The sequence below is a fragment of the Heterodontus francisci genome, chromosome 37, assembly GCF_036365525.1.
Source record: "Heterodontus francisci isolate sHetFra1 chromosome 37, sHetFra1.hap1, whole genome shotgun sequence".
Classification (NCBI taxonomy): Eukaryota; Metazoa; Chordata; class Chondrichthyes; order Heterodontiformes; family Heterodontidae; genus Heterodontus; species Heterodontus francisci.
The window spans coordinates 12,583,645-12,601,696 of NC_090407.1; the positions used below are offsets into that span (position 1 = coordinate 12,583,645).

The following is an 18,052-nucleotide window of genomic DNA, read 5'->3' on the forward strand; positions in this document are numbered from 1 at the left end:
CTCAATAATTTCCAACTTTGCTGTCTATGGCACATTATGGGTATATCCTGGCCGGACAAAATCACAAATGTGGCAGTCCTCTCAAAGGCAGCACTCCCAAGCGTGTTGGCACTAATAAAACAGAGGCGGCTTTGGTGGATCAGAAACGTCCGCAGGATGGAAAACAGTTGCATACCTAAGGGACATCCGTATGGTGAGGTAGCTGGGGCCAGGTGACCAGTGGGGTGCCCAAAGCTCTGCTTCGAGGATGCCTGCAAGCGTAACATGACGACCCTAAATGTTGACTATTGCACTTGGGCGTCACTAACTGGCGAAAGAAGGAAATGGCGACACATCCTGTGGACTGGCATGTACTACCATGATGATCAGTTACTACAGCAGCTTGGCAACAGGCACCAAAGTCAAAAACAACAACTCACAGCGTCACTTAGTAGCTTCACGTGCATCACTTGTGACAGAACCTGCTTCTCAAGGATTGGCCTTTACACCAATCAACAAAGGTGCACCAAGAGAAGACACCCCAATTAAATGGATTGTTTGCTGCGTGTCCATCATCTTTTGCAGATGGAAGGATGCCGACCACTTTCTGAAACACTCTTACTTTAATGATCTATGATTTCTTCTATCAGAATATCATTTCTGATAATTCAAATATGCATGAAGTACAGTTCAAAACAACAATCACAATTCATTACTTTGTATTTGAATCAGCACACTCAACAGGCACCCACACCAGTCTATCATTAACTATAACCTCCAGCAACTTCAGGGCAGCAACTTTGCAATTATTAAGCAACAGATGTCAATGTTTTGAAAGAGAAATGGTTTTGTTAAAATTCCTCTTTGGTTTTTATTAGGTTGTTAAATAAGATTTCTGGTCATTAAGAGAAACTCATTCAATTTGAACCAGCTGAATTAACTCAGTCATTCCTAACAACAGTCAATACATCTTTGATTTGGACCTCGGATGGCACTCAAGGTTACCACTTAAAGATCCTTAACAACATAAAATACTGTAGAAAAGGGGAACTTGTTTTTGTTTTTTATAAAAACATTTGCTTTTATTTCAATCCCTTGCTGCTTAGACTTTCAGCTAATGCAGGCTCGAGAGAGCAAGGAGCATCTAATTAGATCCTACAGAAAGCGAGATAAGGACAAAAGATAGTGAAGAATTGTTAGAGGTCATTACTTATGAAGTTGAGCATTACCTTGCTGCTTAAAAACAGCAAATATGTTGTTTTCTCAGATACACGTCCTACTTTTAAGTCTGCAAATTAATAAGCTAACATTATGCCAGCATATATTTTTGCTGCAGATGCTCACAACTACCTCTTCAAACATTTTCTTTAAAATAGGAAATGGAGTCCCTCCGATAACTCAGATGTTCAGTGACGCAGTGTGGAACTGAACTGTTGTTGTTTATCCTTCGAGACGAAGATGACCACGTCCACCATCTGGGGGGCTTTGGTAGGGTTCCGGTGGTTACATAGGTGACCGCTAGGGCCGATCTGGACCCGGAACGTTCTGCTGCCAATAGGACAGGATACTGCAGATGACTGAGCTTTGGACAAGCTGTTGGCTCGGAATTTCCTCTCCTTGTGGTTTCTCTCTGCCTCCGACATTCGCTTGCTTTCATAGGAGGCCGCACCGTTTGTCTAGTTGTGCCAGGTGCAGCGATCCTGGGCGAGCTTCTCTTAGGACTCAGGATCAATATCAAAACTCCTAAGCGAAACTTTTAAAGTTTCCCTGTAGTGCTTCCTTTGACCGCCATGACAGCACAGCCCAGACTCAAGCATTCCATATAAGATTCGCTTCGGTAAGCGAGTGTCAGGCATTCTAGCTATACGACCAGCCCAACTCAGCTGTGACTGTCTCAATATGGTGTGAATGCTTGAGCACCTCAGTGTCTGGTATTTTGTCCTGCCATCTAATCTTCAGAAGGCAGCTCAAGTGAAAGTGTTGAGTTTCTTGGCATGACGCTGGTACACAGTCCAAGTCTCGCATGCATACAGCAGAGTGGGCAGATCTATTGCTCTATAGACTTTCAGTTCGGTAGGCAGCTTGTTCCCAGACTGATGTTAAAAGTCTGCCAAAGGCTACAATTGCTTTGGCAATTCTTGCACATGTCTCGTCATTGATGTAGACAACTTGAGAGCATCCTGCCGAGATAGGTGAACTAATCTGCTGCTGACAGGTTCTGGCCATGCACTGAAACCTTGGGTTCGAGACAGAGTTTTCCTGGAACAACCTGTTACATTACTTCAGTTTTCTTTGCGCTGATCGTAAGATGGAAGCTGTCGCAAGCATTGGAGAAGAGGTCCATGCTATATTGCGTGCCCAGCTCTGAACTGGCAATTCGGGCACAGTCATCAGCAAACAGGAAATCGCGAAGAATGTCCTTGGAGACCTTGGATTTTGTTCAGAGTCATCTCAGATTGAGCAGCTTTCCGTCTGTGTGACAGCTGATTTCAACACCAGGATCGCCATCATGGAAGGCATCGGAGAGCATGGTGGAGAAAAACATGCTGAAGGAGGTAGGTGCTAGCAGTGACTCAGTGTGGAACAGAGCTACACAGGCTTGGTAGGCCCATGTGTAATGCCCTATGTGTGCTGAATTAGCAGACCTCTGCTAGGAGCTGTTATAATTGACCTCATTTGTCACTTGTGTTGAGGAATAAGCCTCACAGCAGGCATGTCACTTTGCCAAAGCCTCTCATGTAAAGATTTGATTTAAGCAGTTGGCGACAAGTAAGCTTGGTATGAGACACTGGACTTAGTACATCAAGTTGGCTGCAAATTGTAACCTTCCCTGCATTTTTTTTTTGTTCATGGGATGTGGACATCGCTGGTTAGGTCAGCACGCATTGACCATTCCTAACTGTCCTTGAGAAGGTGGTAGTGAGCTGCCTTCTTGAACCTCTGCAGTCCTTGAAGTGTAGGTACACCAACAGTGCCGTTAGGAAGAGAGTTCCAGGATTTTGACCTAGCAACAGTGAAGGAATGATGATATAGTTCACAGTCAAGGTGGTATGTGGCTTGGAAGGGGGGGGGGGGGAACTTGCAGGCAATGGTGTTTCCATGCTTTTCTGCCCTTGTCCTTCTAGGTGGCAGAGCTCACGGGTTTGGAAAGTGCTGGTGAAGGAGCCTTGGTGAGTTGCCTTGGTTATAGGTCCTTTCACTATACTGACGCAGCTGTCCAACATTCAGATGAGGAGGAAACTAGAAATTTGGCAAGAAACTACTGGATGACATTACCTGGAGACTGGATAGGAGATCATGTGCTAGATACATCAAGGTTTAGTATTTACCATGAATGAGTTGCAGAGAGGCAACTGATTTGCTCCTGAGGTAATACACCTCCAACTGGTGGAATCACAGTTCATTGAGGTAGTTTTAGTTTAGTTTAGAGATACAGCACTGAAAAGGGCCCTTTGGCCCACCAAGTCTGTGCCGACCATCAACCACCCATTTATACTAATCCTACACTAATTCCATATTCCTACCACATCCCCATCTGCCCCTATATTTCCCTACCACCTACCTATACTAAGGGCAATTTATAATGGCCAATTAACCTATCAACCAGCAACTCTTTGGCATGTGGGAGGAAACCAGAGCACCCGGTGGAAACCCACACAGACACAGGGAGAACTTGCAAACTCCACACAGGCAGTACCATGAATTGAACCTGGGTCGCTGGAGCTGTGAGGCTGCAGTACGTGCTTATGTGTAGTCAGGATGATGGTGACAATACACTGACGCAGTTCATGGCGAATTGTGCTCATCATGTTGCTCTTAACAATCCACTGTTCATAAGGCAAGGGCTTAAATTCACATTTCTTAGTTGCTTAACAACCAACTAATGACTCTCCTCCTTACAGATGGGAGGGTAGGAGTCAAAGTGTCTCCAAGGCGACAGTGACGGAAGGGGGGAACAAAGTCAAACGGGCAGCACGGTGGCGCAGTGGATAGCACCGCAGCCTCACAGCTCCAGCGACCCGGGTTCAATTCTGGGTACTGCCTGTGCGGAGTTTGCAAGTTCTCCCTGTGACCGCGTGGGTTTTCGCCGGGTGCTCTGGTTTCCTCCCACAGCCAAAGACTAGCAGGTTGATAGGTAAATTGGCCATTATAAATTGCCCCTAGTATAGGTAGGGGAATTGTGGGGATGTGGTAGGAATATGGGATTAATGTAGGATTAGTATAAATGGGTGGTCGATGGTCGGCACAGACTCAGTGGGCCGAAGGGCCTTTTTCAGTGCTGTATGTCTAAATAAATAAATAAAATAAAAATCTACAGCATACATGGCAATCTAATACTTGAACCAGGCAGTTCACAGTACTCCAGGGTACTGTTAACTATTGACCAATCATTCCAACTCATTAATGAGACTTTGAGATTAGAAATCATTGGGACTAGAATTCTTCCCCCTCTGCTCCAGCTAACCCTTTGGACCAATGTCCGAAGAGGTAGGGTAATCTCAACTGGACCAGTAGTGGAAAAGTTATCAGTACTCCATGCTGGTAAAATGTGCAGTTTTAGTTGGTTAATCTCCAGTAATATACTTACGTAGACTTGTGAGTTCCTAAGCCTCCAGTTTTGTTAACTTGTGCCTAAGCTCTCTGGGCTAAGTGTGTATTTCTGGCATCTTGGGGTAAAGGTGCCTTCAATATTAGGCAAACAGAAACTAACTAGATTTCTCAACTCACTTGGTTTGGGGATTCTTTAGCACAGTTAGAAATGTCTGTACATGTCAGAAACCCAGCTGACCTGCATATAAAAAAAGATTGACTGAGGCACCAGTCAGTGTCTGCTGTCTGTAAAATTGTACCCCACAAACAAGGGAGTAAATTGGTGGGGGAACAGATAGTAACAAGGTCAAAATAAAGCATTCATTTCTATCAACAGGGAATAAATTGTGCAGAAAAAGCCAGGTCTTCAAGACCTTCTCAATTATTCTTTACAAATAAAGATTACTAAAGAACTTGGCTCAGATGGTGGATTAAATGAGCCATCAAGGTGTCAGTGCTATTATTTTGTCTGAATGGTTAATCAATGCCTTTAGCAGTATGGTCACTTTTCTCTCATTTGCTCCAGCTGCAGTCTGGGTTTTGAAACATTTGTCATGGCAACTACAGCTATTTGTACTCAGAAAGGTTTGAAGCATTGAAGAATAATTAGTGACTGAAACAGATTAGTTGAGAGTTATCGTGTCCAAACTTAAATTGCACCAAAATTAGAAGTTTAAGGAAAAAGCCTGGTATGTAGGACCAGTGCAGGCTGTGTCAGATGTGCAGGCTTAAAACAATAAAGATTATAATTCCTACTGTACCTAATACTGTGCGTCAAAAACAACAATGTGTTTTAAAAAGCAGATTGGCGATTTGATTTTTTTTGTTACACAGAACATAATAAATAAATAAATAAATAATGATCTTTTGGTCATTGGAATGCAAGTAGTTGCACATGGGATACAGTTTACGGGCAGCATCTCACAAATATCATGTACATTATTGGGTTCTGTCAGCAGTCACATTATAGAGTCATAGAGAGATACAGCACTGAAACAAGCCCTTCGGCCCACCGAGTCTGTGCTGACCATCAACCACCCATTTATACTAATTCTACATTAATCCCATATTCCCGACCACATCCCCACCTTCCCTCAATTCTCCTATCACCTATCTACACTAGGGGCAATTTACAATGGCCAATTTACCTATCAACCTACAAGTCTTTGGCTGTGGGAGGAAACGGGAGCACCCAGCGGAAACCCACGTGGTCACAAGGAGAACTTGCAAACTCTGCACAGGCAGTACCCAGAACCGAACCCAGGTCGCTGGAGCTGTGAGGCGGTGTTAACCACTGCGCCGCCCCAATGACTAACAGTCTTCTCCATGGGCGGGGCGGTTAGGACATGTAGGCTTGCCTGTTCCTCCTGTTAGCTCTTGCTGCCTTCGAATGTGCACCACATTGGTCTGCAGAAGACAGGAAGTGTGTCATTGTGCATCGAGCAATCTGCTTGGCTGATGTGGTTGAATAGCCAGCAATGTGTGCTAGTTGAGAGATGTGGTGTGAGGCTTGTAACAGTGATAAGTGTGTCAGAACGAGGTAAAAGACAATGAATGTTAATTATGAGATCTGATTGATAGAGATTGTTGGTAGGTGAGTGCTGGGAGTGTGGTGATTTGAGCAGTGAGAGGTTAGTGGTGCAGTTGGCAGGATATGGCATTTGAAGCATTTGCTGACCTTGACCACTCATGTGAGGTCACTGAACTTCGTGCAGCACTGCATCCAGGTCCTCAGGGTTTGACTCCTCATTGACCTCCAGGGCTATCTGCTCCCACTTCCTTCTCAGCTTATGTTTGGAGGGTGTCCTGGCCCCCTGCAGATGCAGGACATCTCTCCTACATTCCATCTCCTCCAGAAAGGCCTCCAGTGCAGCATGCGAAAACCCTGAAACCTGTTCTACATTGTGCCATTCTTTACCATTTCCTAGGTCAGATTCACCTCCTGCACACTTGCCAGCACCTGCTCCAGCCACAATAGGTCTCCTTTAAAATGCACAGGATAGCTTTAAGTGCTACTAGGAAGTTAACATTTCAGCTCTCTTACTGATGCTTGCAGCCAATGAACAGCATGGTTACCACTGTCTGCACACAGTAATCATTCAAATGAGCTGGCAGTACAAAGTTGGCATACTGCCTGCATTACATTGAAGGGGCGTAGGTTAATCATGCGTTGTGATTCCCCTGCCCATTTTCAGGTTTAGCCTGATGTAACTTAGTAAAAAGCCACAATTGAAGTAGTGTGCAATTTTGGACTCCATACTATAGGAAAAATGTTGAGGCAATAGAGAGCGCAAACGCAGATTCACTCGGGTGGTGTCTGATATGAGGAACTAGAAATGCAAAGAAAGACTTGAAAAATTGGGGACTGCTTTTGTTTGAACAGAGGAGAAGAAAAGATGATTTGATGACGGTGTTTAAAATTCTGAAGGAATAGGGCAGTGTAGACAGAAACATATGGTCGAGAACAAGAGACACTGATAAAAGATTTAACTGTAAGAAATATAGGACAGAGAGCAGGAAAAGCCACATCTTTTTAAAAACCAGAGGTTTGTGAGGTTGTGGAATGAATTTAATAAGTAAAGCAGAGACTGTGCCAACTATTAAGAGTTAATGATGTAGGTAGTTGAAGGAAAGGGGAATAACAGGAAATGTAAACAAGGCAGGCACAGGGGATGAGAACTATTGCTTAGAGAGAGAATAAACACCAACATGGACTTTTGGGCAAACAACCCGTTACCATTATGTCATGCTAGGCCCCCACCTGCCAAAGATGTGGCACATTAATTTTGTCATGAACATTGATTTTAAACTGTTACTGGGGTGAAGAAAGGACTTGTTAAACAGATCAGCCGTGGCTGGAAAAGACATCTGAATATTAACAGATGCTGATTGGAAGGACACAGGACCACTCCCTGACACATTCAACCCACAATGGACCTTGATCACCAGGAATTGTGTGTAAGAGGAGCATTTCAGAGACTAAAGGTGATACAATCCAAGATGTGGTCAGACCAGTTCCTCACATGACTATCCTGCTAGGCAACCTGGGGTTTTCTGAATTGTACAGTTTGAACTGAGTGTTTGTTTGCTCTTGGACTGAGAAGATCTCTCCTGTCTGCTCTCATTTCTTTCTCACAAGCCTCTGAATCAACTGAAGACACGTGAACACCAGAGAGAAAGGTCTCCTACAGCGAACAAGGTTTAAGAAGAATACTGGGCCCCAGCGAAAAGCAAGTTCTACCTACAAAGGGCCCTACTCTGAGCTCAAAGATCCTCTTCAGAGGTTACCTCAAACTTTTCCACTTCATTTCTTCTGTTCTGTTTTTACCTGTAGTTGTGTATAACGTATGCATGCTAGCGTGGGTGTGTCGTGTATCCATAGGCGTTAGCTGAAATAGAATTTAAGCTCAAGTTTAAATCAATTTAAACTTTTCTTCTCTGAACCTAAGAAAGCCTGTTTGTGCTGGTTTCTTTGCCTTATAACTGAAAAGTGGTGAACAAGGATTCACTAAGGGGGAACTAATATATACCACTCCCTGATGTGCAAACCATATGCATTATAGGTTATGCAGGTCCCCAATATGCATATTTATACAACAAATATAAATCAGTCAGTACCAAGTAAATATATTTAATTAAAAAGGGTGGGCAATCCATGGTGTATACTATTTGCAGAATAAGTATACACCATACGTGATCTGCATCTCATTTAGGCTGCAAGTATATTGAGTTTTTTGTGTATATTGATTTATAACAGGTATAAACAGTCCATCCAATTTATAAACAGCCATCAGTAGCTCTGATCAGCTGCATTAAAAATTGGATGAATAAAGGGTGTGTGTATTTGTATATGCAGTCTGTTATGTGTATATTGGTTATACTGCAAATTATTCACAGTCCTCGATGGTTATATCAGAGGTATATGCAGTCTTTATGTGTATACTGTTAAGATTGTGTATGTTTGTGCTCTTTGATGAGATCAGTTCTGGTGCGTGGCATGCAGTTTGTTCCCCCTAGGCAAAAAAGGATGTAAATGCAGCAGCAAGGCCAGGGAACAGAAATGATTACAGGTTTTTGGAGACTTCAGTTATGAAGAAAGACTCAAGCAACTAAACTTATTTTCCCTGAAGGAAATACAGAGGGAAGAAATGATACAGGTTTCTAAAATAACGAAAGATACAAATGAAGTGCAAGCAAGCTATTTAACCTAAGCAATTTGGAATAGCATTGGAATGGAGGGCACAAGTATAACATTTACAAGCCTGGAGCTCAATTAGTCAGTGTGCTCTAAAATAATGCTGGCAGAAATATGATGCAAGTAGTTGCTTGGAGACATGGATTGTTAACTCTACACTGCACCTCAAGATCTCAATTTCAAATTGGCTGTTAGGAACTATGACACAAGCCTTAGGAAACATGAACTGTTTCAATGGGTTGGGATTATTCTCATCCCTAGGAATAATACAGGCAATGCAGTCACCAATGACAAGAGAACACAAATTTACCTTTTGTTTATTAAGGACCACATACATGAAGGCTCGTCCACATCGTGCCTGTACATGTGCTGGTCTTGCCTTTAAAATGGTGGTAAAATCAAAGATGGCGGTTTTCTTCTGATTAAGATGTGCATAACATCGAGCTCTAGTGAGGAGCGAGGCTTCATCAGTGCCTCCTAGAATGATAATAAATATATATCAAAAACACTTCAAAGAGCTTTACACTATGAATTACTTTTTAAAATTCATTCTCAGGATATGGGCATCATGAGCAAGGCCGTTGAACAACCTTTACAAATTGCAACCAGTGGATATTACAATTGCAGCCACGGTACGTCGGTGGTGGAGAAAATGGATGCTTAAGGTGGTGCAAAAAGCATGAGCAATTAATTTTTTTTTTATGTAATTGGTGAGGACACTGGTGGGGGCACTTTGCTCTTCTTTGAAGAGTGCCATGGAATCATTAAACATGCATCTGAATGACCACTGGACCTTACATGACATTCATTATTTTTGATAAGACTGTATTGTTCAACATCACTTCAGACTTGCCATTTTTGTCTTTACCTGGTCTGTGGTGAGTTTGCTTAATGACCTGCTTACAGCTACATCTATATTTTTTCATCAGTTTAAAAGACTGCAACCTTCAATTTGTTTCCACTGCAAAAATGAAGATTTTAATCAGTCTCCCAAAAGTATGCTGTGTTTGAATCTCATGTTCCTTTTAGCTCTGCTTTCAACCATTTCCAATACAATGTTCCTTTGAAGATAGTGCGCTTATAACTGAATACTGTAGGATCAATTCAATGGGCCCACACTTGAAGCAGAAAGACATATTACAAGATAGTAAGGGTCTAACTAATCTAATCTGTGCCTCTACAATCTACCTCGAGAACAAATTACTGACACCAGTTTGAACCTGTGACATGTTGTACTGTTTTAGTTTAATTTGATGTAGCATTCTGAATTAACCATCAGTCATTGTGTTAAATGGATACAGTTTGAGTTAAGAACTACCAAATGATATGGCCCATCCACATTGTCATCACGCGGTTAATTTATACAATGGAACAGTAAAGATTCAGTGAATTTCAGAATGCCAACTTCTGAATCTTCATTTTAGCAACACAAGATCCATTATAAAAAGATTTGAATTACCAAAGATAATGGACCGAATACTAGAGAGTTAATCATGTATTTACACCAAAATTAAGCTCATCAAGCCTAGAGCTATACAGAAATTGTTAGTTTGGTATTTCCATAATTCAATGCAGCAAATTTATTGCATTCATCAGCATTCGTAAGTTTTCAAGACAGCTGAGATGCAATTCGAAAAACTAAGGCATCTATCCCAACAGCCAGCTTTTAAAATTACTCAAACTGAAACAAGGCCATAATGACTGGCATTGGCAGATAAGAGAACATTTCTATTTCCATAATGCTGCTTCTGTTTTGTTTAAATGTTTTCAATTCAATTGCTATGTTCAGCCAGCAGACAGATTGTGGCCCAGCCACTAGAGATTGGGCAATTTATTGCTCTAGTTGATTAGAGCATTGAGGGATGGTGACTTGACTATTCCAATGCTCCCCTAGCTGGCCTCACATCTTTCGTCCTGCACAGTGGGAATGACTGGATAGTTCTGTGGAGAGCCAAAATGGACTTGATGGCCCAAATGGCTCCTTCTGTGCCGTAAATAACTTTATGACTTTATAAACTTGACGTCATCCAGAATTCTGCTAAAAATATCCCAACTCCCACCAAGACTCATTCACTAATCACTCCTGTGCTCGCTAACCAACACTGGCTCCCAGTACACTAATACTTCAATTTTTAAATGCTTATCCTTGTGTTCAAATCCCTTCATGGCCTCTCACCTCATCCTTCTTGTCTTTAACCTCCTTCAGTCCTACTACTTTCTGAGAATTCTCCAACTCCTGCCTCTGTAATGTGTTATGTTGTCTGATGCAACATAAATGAGATGCGTGGAGTCCAGTTATGCTGAAGAACTCAAACAGGATTATTACAACTAAACTATTATATACAGTACAGAGCAAACTATTTTCAGAACCTGCCTCTAGGTGTTACAGTTGCAGAGTGACTCTGGCTTGTAGTCACAAGACGATATCTGGTTACTTTATTCACTAGCATACTAAGATCTTAAAGGGACATTACTCTTAAAGGCAGTCATACAACAGCCCCTTCTGCATGCCCCAGTTCCTTCACCCCATGATTGGCAGCTGTGCCTTCAGTCTTCTATGCTCCAAGCTTTGGAATTCAGTTCCACTCCACCAAGCCCCCCAAAAATTTAAAACCTACTTTCCTAGTTCTTCTGTGCCCAGTTTCATTGGCGTCAGAGCCAGAGTGTGCATGGTGCATCTTCGAACAGGCAAGAGCCTTGGCCACCCAGCAGTCGGCCCCATTTAAAGTGACAACAGACTGATCATTGTGCCTGACTCTCGAAATACAGTGTAGAAAGAGGAGATAGAAGAAAAAAATAAGTAAAGCTAGGTGGAAACACACAAACAATAGATAGAGAGCGAGAGAGACACACATACATACACTTATGCTGCCATACCAAGATGAAAGCAAAAATAATTGTGAAATGCTTGGCTTGTAGTGGAAAGCCCGATTTCCAACATTTTTCCCTTCCCTATTTGAATACAACACATGCAGCAATATTATCAGGAGTAGTGAAGACATCTACAGCCCAGCGAGCTGAATAGATAATTACAAGTGTTAACTGTGTAAAGCAAGTATCTCAAGTACCTCCCAACCAAGCTTCGCCACAACTGAGGTCACTTAGAATTTTTTTCCTTCTTATTGCTATACTAGGATCCAATTTCTAATTTTAAACATTGACTTAATTTGTCATGCAGTCCTCCTATAAACCTCCAAGAGGATATCGAAACCTGCATGCCTGCCCTTGGCAAAAAGCCATATTTAAATTTAATTTGAATAAATATGGAATCTCACCGATTTAGCACAATCAAATCCTGTTATCCAAGGGGACTTGCAAATCTGACAAAAATAAAAGCTATTCTTTCAACAACAAAAATATTCTGGTACAGTTGATTATATTTTGCTGTTGGAAGAACATGTGGGAAAGCTGATAAGGATAAGGATTGACAGTCACCTGTGAATATCTGGCCTCTACTGACAACAAAACCATGACTGACATTATCTTTTGCTTATTCAAGGCATGTACTTTAATTTTCACAAATCATTAAGTTTATGGACAGATAACTTGCTTTATAGAAATAGGTTGTTAACTGTTGTATGTGATGAGCAGCTTGTCTCTGGCACAATGACCTTCATATCCATTGGCACATCATTTATATGGCACCAAGGCCAGAGGTCAGTGAGAAACCAATGTCCTGTACACTTGCACTAAGCTTGGTCGATGGCAATAGATGCAACAAAAGCTCCTTTCCCTCTCAGCCTCTTCTACCTCAGGGATGGGGGAGATGGGGGAAAATGGGTGACTGGATCAGGTACTCAGAAATCTGGTGATAAAATCCACTCTCAACATGGCTATAATAGACTGATTGACAGGAAACACTACTGAGAACAGGTTGGAAACCAGGAAGGTTAAGAGCATGTATTTATTTTAATTACTGCCACAATTGTAGAGTACCATTGTTCAACAGCCTTGCTCTTATGGCTGTTTTGGCATTGATGCTGAATCCCGATATGCATTTTGCAAAGAAAAGACAAGTTCAGAAAAAAATGTGGCTCCTTACTAGGAGCTTCTTCATCTCTATAGAAGCCCCTCAATTGCATTGATAGTCACAACCAGCACCACCCAAACTATCATGGCGACAGCATGGCCTTCATCACTTGATCTCACCTTGGCCTGTACACCGACTCCTTTTGCGCGTTCTTTCAACTCCTCACTCTTCCATCCTTCAGGCCTCTTAAATCCTCATTGAGTTACTATCCTCAATCCAAATACTGAGCTGTTCTCCCTCCTCTCTTAGGAACAGTAGTAGGCCATACAGACTCTCAAGCCTGTTGTATCTTAACTCATTCTACTCACCTTTCATCAGCCTCAGCAGTAAAGGCCTGCTACCCGACCCGAACCCAACGGGACTCGATGACGTGTTGGGTTTGGGTTGGGTCGCTCTTCCGGGTCCAGCTTTCGGGCTCGGGTCGGACACACACAGCAATGTGCTAAAAGTAAAGAACCTACCTGAGCTGGGAGTCCGGGATGTCAAAGAAGGAAACTCTGAGTCTGCACAGTGAGCATCTCTATGACGTCATCACGTTCATGCTGCAGCTGCCTGCAGATTGGGAATTGCAAGGTAGGTAAAGGGAACATTCCAGTGGTCGGGTCGGGAAAAATGGAAGGACTCGGGCCAGGTCCAATGTGGTTCTGTCAGGTTCGGGTTGGGTTTTTTTCGTGGCCTGAGCAGCCCTTTACTCTGCAGTGTCCTCTGTAATCTCAATTTATATCTCAAATCACAAAGTCCCACCAGTGTGGTGCTGCCTTTCCCCAGATGGGGATTTGAAGGCACAGGAGTGCTGGCTGCCACGCCGTAACTCACAGTAGGCCCTCAAGATCACAGGTAAGTGTATGTTAATTCATTCATTTTATTGATTTGAATACTTTAATTGTGGTCCAGTTGCGCAGAAGCAGGGGGGCCGCCATGGAGCCTCGCCACGGCAGAAAGGATCAGGCTGGGCCCTCAGGGCGTCGAGGTCTGTGGTGGGCCTCATCCGGAGCCATCTTCAGGACCCCCCCTCCACCTTGGAGCCTGACGCCTGGGGGAGAACAAGATCCAGCCCTATCCTTCATCTGCCACCTTGTTGACCATTCACTTAACCTGTCTATATCTTTTTGCAGCCTTTGTGACCTCCTCACAGCTTGCATTTGCACCTACCTTTGTATCATCAGCAAAAGGCAGATACATTATTTTCTGTCTCTTTGTTTCAGTCATTAATATAGATTGTAAATAGCTGAGGCCCCAGCACAGATCCTTACGGCATTCCACTAGTCACAGCCTGCCATAAATGCCCCATTTATACCTACTCTTTGCTTCCGGTCCATTAATCAACCTTCTATCCATGGTAATATATTACTCCCAACTCCATGAGCCTTTATCTTGGCTATTAACCCTTTGTGTGGTACCTTATCAAATACCTTTTTGGAAATCCAGGTACACTACATCTAATGGTTCCCCTTTATCTACCCGACTAGTTACATCCTCAAAAACTCCAATAAATTTGTCAAACACGATTTTCCTTTCATAAAACCATGTTGACTTTGCCTGATCATACTATGATTTTCTAAGCACATTAAGATTTCCTCAAAAATAGATTCCACCACTTTCTCAACGACTGATGTCAGGTCAACTGGCCTGTTTTTTCCTGTTTTCACTCTTCCTCCTTTCTTGAATAACTTTCCATCTGCTGGGACTGTTTCAGAATCCAGGGAATTTTGGAAAAATCATAGCCAGCGCATCCATCATCTTTGCAGCTGCCTCTTTTACAACTCTAGAATGTAGGCCATCAGGTCCTGGGGATTTGTCAGATTTTAGTCCTTGAAGTTTCTCCAATACTTTTTCTCCACTGATACTGCTCCAATAACCATTATTCTCAGCATTCACACATGGAAAAGACTCCCCTCCAGCTCCCTCATATTCCTAACTCCCTTGCCTTTGGCCTTAACTTGCCATGACATCTCTGCTGCTGTTGGCCTGCTTAATTGCACTATCACTTCTTCCTTCGGTGCTCTTGTCCCCAGCAAATTAGTCACCATCTTCCACTCTTGTTAGAGCCCCTATCATTGTTTCCAAGTTAAATGGACAAAAACTAAATATGCCTGTTCAAGCACTACCATGCTTCATTCTGCTGAACTGGATTGTAGGACCATCTAGGTTAATTTTTTCAATAACAAACTATCTCTTCCAAGCCCTTTACCTCACCCACCTCTATTCTCAACTCAACCTTCAATGTGAGGAGCTGCTAAACTCGTGTATATCCAAGACTGAGACAATCTGCACACCTGTTTCCTTTCCAATACCATCACTTCCATCTTCATCAATCTTCCACTCACTTTAGCTCAGGGTCTTCCATGTCTTTAATCATTTAAGCTTTGAAACAGCAAGGGCAGAGATGGGTTATCATGTCCATGCAATCCATCTTCTGCTGCCTGGGTCACCTCCTCACTCAACTTCGGTACACTTAGGGCGTAATTTTGTGCTGATGGCAGGTGTCTCGACGTCGAGGGAAACAGACACCGAGATCCCCGCGTTGGTTCTTGTACGGAAGGCCCGCCAAATTTAGTGCCAATCAGGCACTTAACTGGACAGCGGTTGACATTCCGTACGATTTAGGACCTTGATGTGACAGTCCCAACCTTGCAAAATTGCTGGCCAATCAGAAGCCAGCAGCTGTAATGCCACCGCAGAGATGGTGGCTGCTGCTGCAATGACCAGACACCGAGGAGCAGTCCTGGAACCAGGCACAAGGTAGGTCGGGGCAGAAGGGGTAATCGGAAGCAAGGGCAGTGCGGTGGCCCTCAGCAGGCCCCCTCTTCCCAATGCTGGGTCCCTTGTTCATGCACTAAGTGCCTTAGGATGAGGACCTACCTCTGCCCGCTACCCCTACCCCCCACAACAAAGCCGGGAAGCGGCCCGCAGTTTGTCGTGCTGTGTTTCCCGTGCGGCGAAGGGCCGCTCGCTGCACGGGTAATTGCAGCTGTGGCGGGAAGAGGCCCTTAATTAGGGGTTAATTACCCTGTTAAGGGCCTCAATTGGTGGCGGAGTGGGAAGTAGAGGCCTGCTACCTGACCTGAACCTGAAGGGACACGACGACATGTGTCAGGTTTGGGTCGGGTCGGGCCCATCTTCCAGATCTGGCTTTCGGGCTTGGGTCGGGTAGGGCTGAGTCCAGGTTGAGTTGGGTCGGGCCAGACACACACGGTAAGTGCTCTGTTGGTAAGTACTGAAATTAAAAAACTTACCTGAGCTGGGAGTCCGGGACGAAACTGAGTCTGCGCAGTGAGCGAGTGACATCACACATGCGCTGCAGCTTCTTGCAGGTTCGGTGTCAGGAAGGTAAGTAAACGGATGGTCGGGTTGGGCTTGGGTCAGGTTGAGTCGGGGCGGGGTCAGGTCAGGTCGGGCTCGGGGTAAAATCGGAAGGACTCGGGCCGGGTCAGGCTCGGATCCGCTGTAGTTCGGTCGGGTTCCCTTTTCCCGACCTGAGCAGGCCTCTGTGGGAAGCCCTCCTGCCACGGACTAAATTTCACCACCCACCCAATTTTATACTCTCCCTGCTTCCAAACCCGCCACGGGGGAAGAGCATAAAACTCCACCCTTAGTTTCTCTTGCTGCGCCCTATGGTAGCGGACACTGCCAATGGCTCCCTTTCCTCAGGCATGTCCCTCTTTAAAAAAAAACCTTTGACCAACTTATCCTTACTAAAATACCATCAACTCTCGGATCTCACTTTCGTCTTTAATGCGTTGTCACCTCCCAAGTCTATGACCATTTCTTCTGAAATCCTCTTTAAATCGCACCATTCTGGCTTTCAGCCTTCTCTGTACTGAAATGATTATGGCCACAATCAGAAATTATATCCCCTGTAACTCTATCTCTGCAGTGTTTGACACTGTTCACCATGCCTTTTCGAACACCTGCCCTCACCAAACAATATGGTAATTCCATGCATGATTATAATTTTACTTAACTAAAAACAGCAAGTGCTTTTCCATCACCTCCATGTCCTGGGCCCTTTCCCCATTTACATGCTGCCCCAGCGACATTACCTATAGGCATGGGGGTCAACATTCACACCTATGCTGATGATACCCAGTGTTATCTTTTTCCATTGCCTCTGTTGTGTCAGATTTCCAATATGCAATAAAGACAGTAAATGCCAGAAATAGCAGATCTGGCAGCATCCATGGAGAAACCTTGAAAATGGATAAATCACCAGGGCCAGATGAAATGTACCCCAGGCTGTTAAAAGAAGCCAGGGAGGCAATAGTGGAAGGTCTGACCATCATTTTCCAATCCTCACTGGATACAGGTGTGGTGCCAGAGGATTAGAGGACTGCAAACATTGTACCTTTGTTTAAAAAGGGTGTGAGGGATAGACTGGATAATTACAGGCTAGTCTAACCTCGGCAGTGGGCAAATTATTGGAATCAATTTTGCAAGACAGGATAAACTGTCACTTGGAAAGGCACAGATTAATCAAGGATAGTCAGCATAGATTTGTTAAATGAAGATCGTGTCTGACTAACATGATTGAATATTTTGAAGAAGTAACAAGAAGGATTGATGAGGGTAGTGCAGTTGATGTGGTCGACATAGATTTTAGCAAGGCTTTTGACAAGGTCCCACATGGTAGACTGGTTAAAAAAAAAAGCCCATGGGATCCAGCGAAATGTAGTAAGCTTGATACAAAATTGACTCAGTGGCAGGAAACAAAGGGTAATTGCTGACTGATGTTTTTACGACTGGAAGGCTGTTCCCAGTGGCGTTGCGCAGGGCTCAGTACTAGGTCCTAAAGGCCTGCTTGGGTCTGCAAAAAAAAAAACCCGACCTGAGCCCGACAGAACCACATCCGACCTGAGCCCAACCCAGCCCGAGTCCTTCCATTTTTTCCCGCGCCTAAACCGACCCAACCATCAGTTAACTTACCTTCCATTTTTCCCTTGTTGCTGATCTGCACAAGCTTAAAATAACTGTAGCAAAACCATCTTCCTAGTCAAAAAATTATATTAACAGTGGAGCCACTTACCTATGATAGAGCGTGTCCAACCCGACCCGAATGCTGGACCCGGAAGTGCAACCCGACCCGACCCTGACACGTCGTTGGGTCCGGTAGCAGGCCTTTACTAGGTCCCCTGCCTTTTATGATATATATTAACAATTTGGACATAAATGTAGGGGGCATGACCAAGAAGTTTGCAGATGACACAAAAATTGGCTGTGGTTGATAGCGTGGAGGATAGCTGTAGACTGCAGGAAGATAT

General features: G+C 43.8%; 1 protein-coding gene across 1 annotated transcript in view; it reads right to left on the reverse strand.

The window, feature by feature from the left end:
- The window catches only part of ttc34 (tetratricopeptide repeat domain 34), a 104,464-nt gene that overhangs the window by 31,826 nt on the left and 54,586 nt on the right, over window positions 1–18,052 (reverse strand). The window contains exon 5 of the mRNA XM_068016761.1: window positions 9,075–9,241. Within this exon, the coding sequence (XP_067872862.1) occupies window positions 9,075–9,241 (167 nt within the window). The remainder of the gene's footprint in view (window positions 1–9,074; window positions 9,242–18,052) is intronic.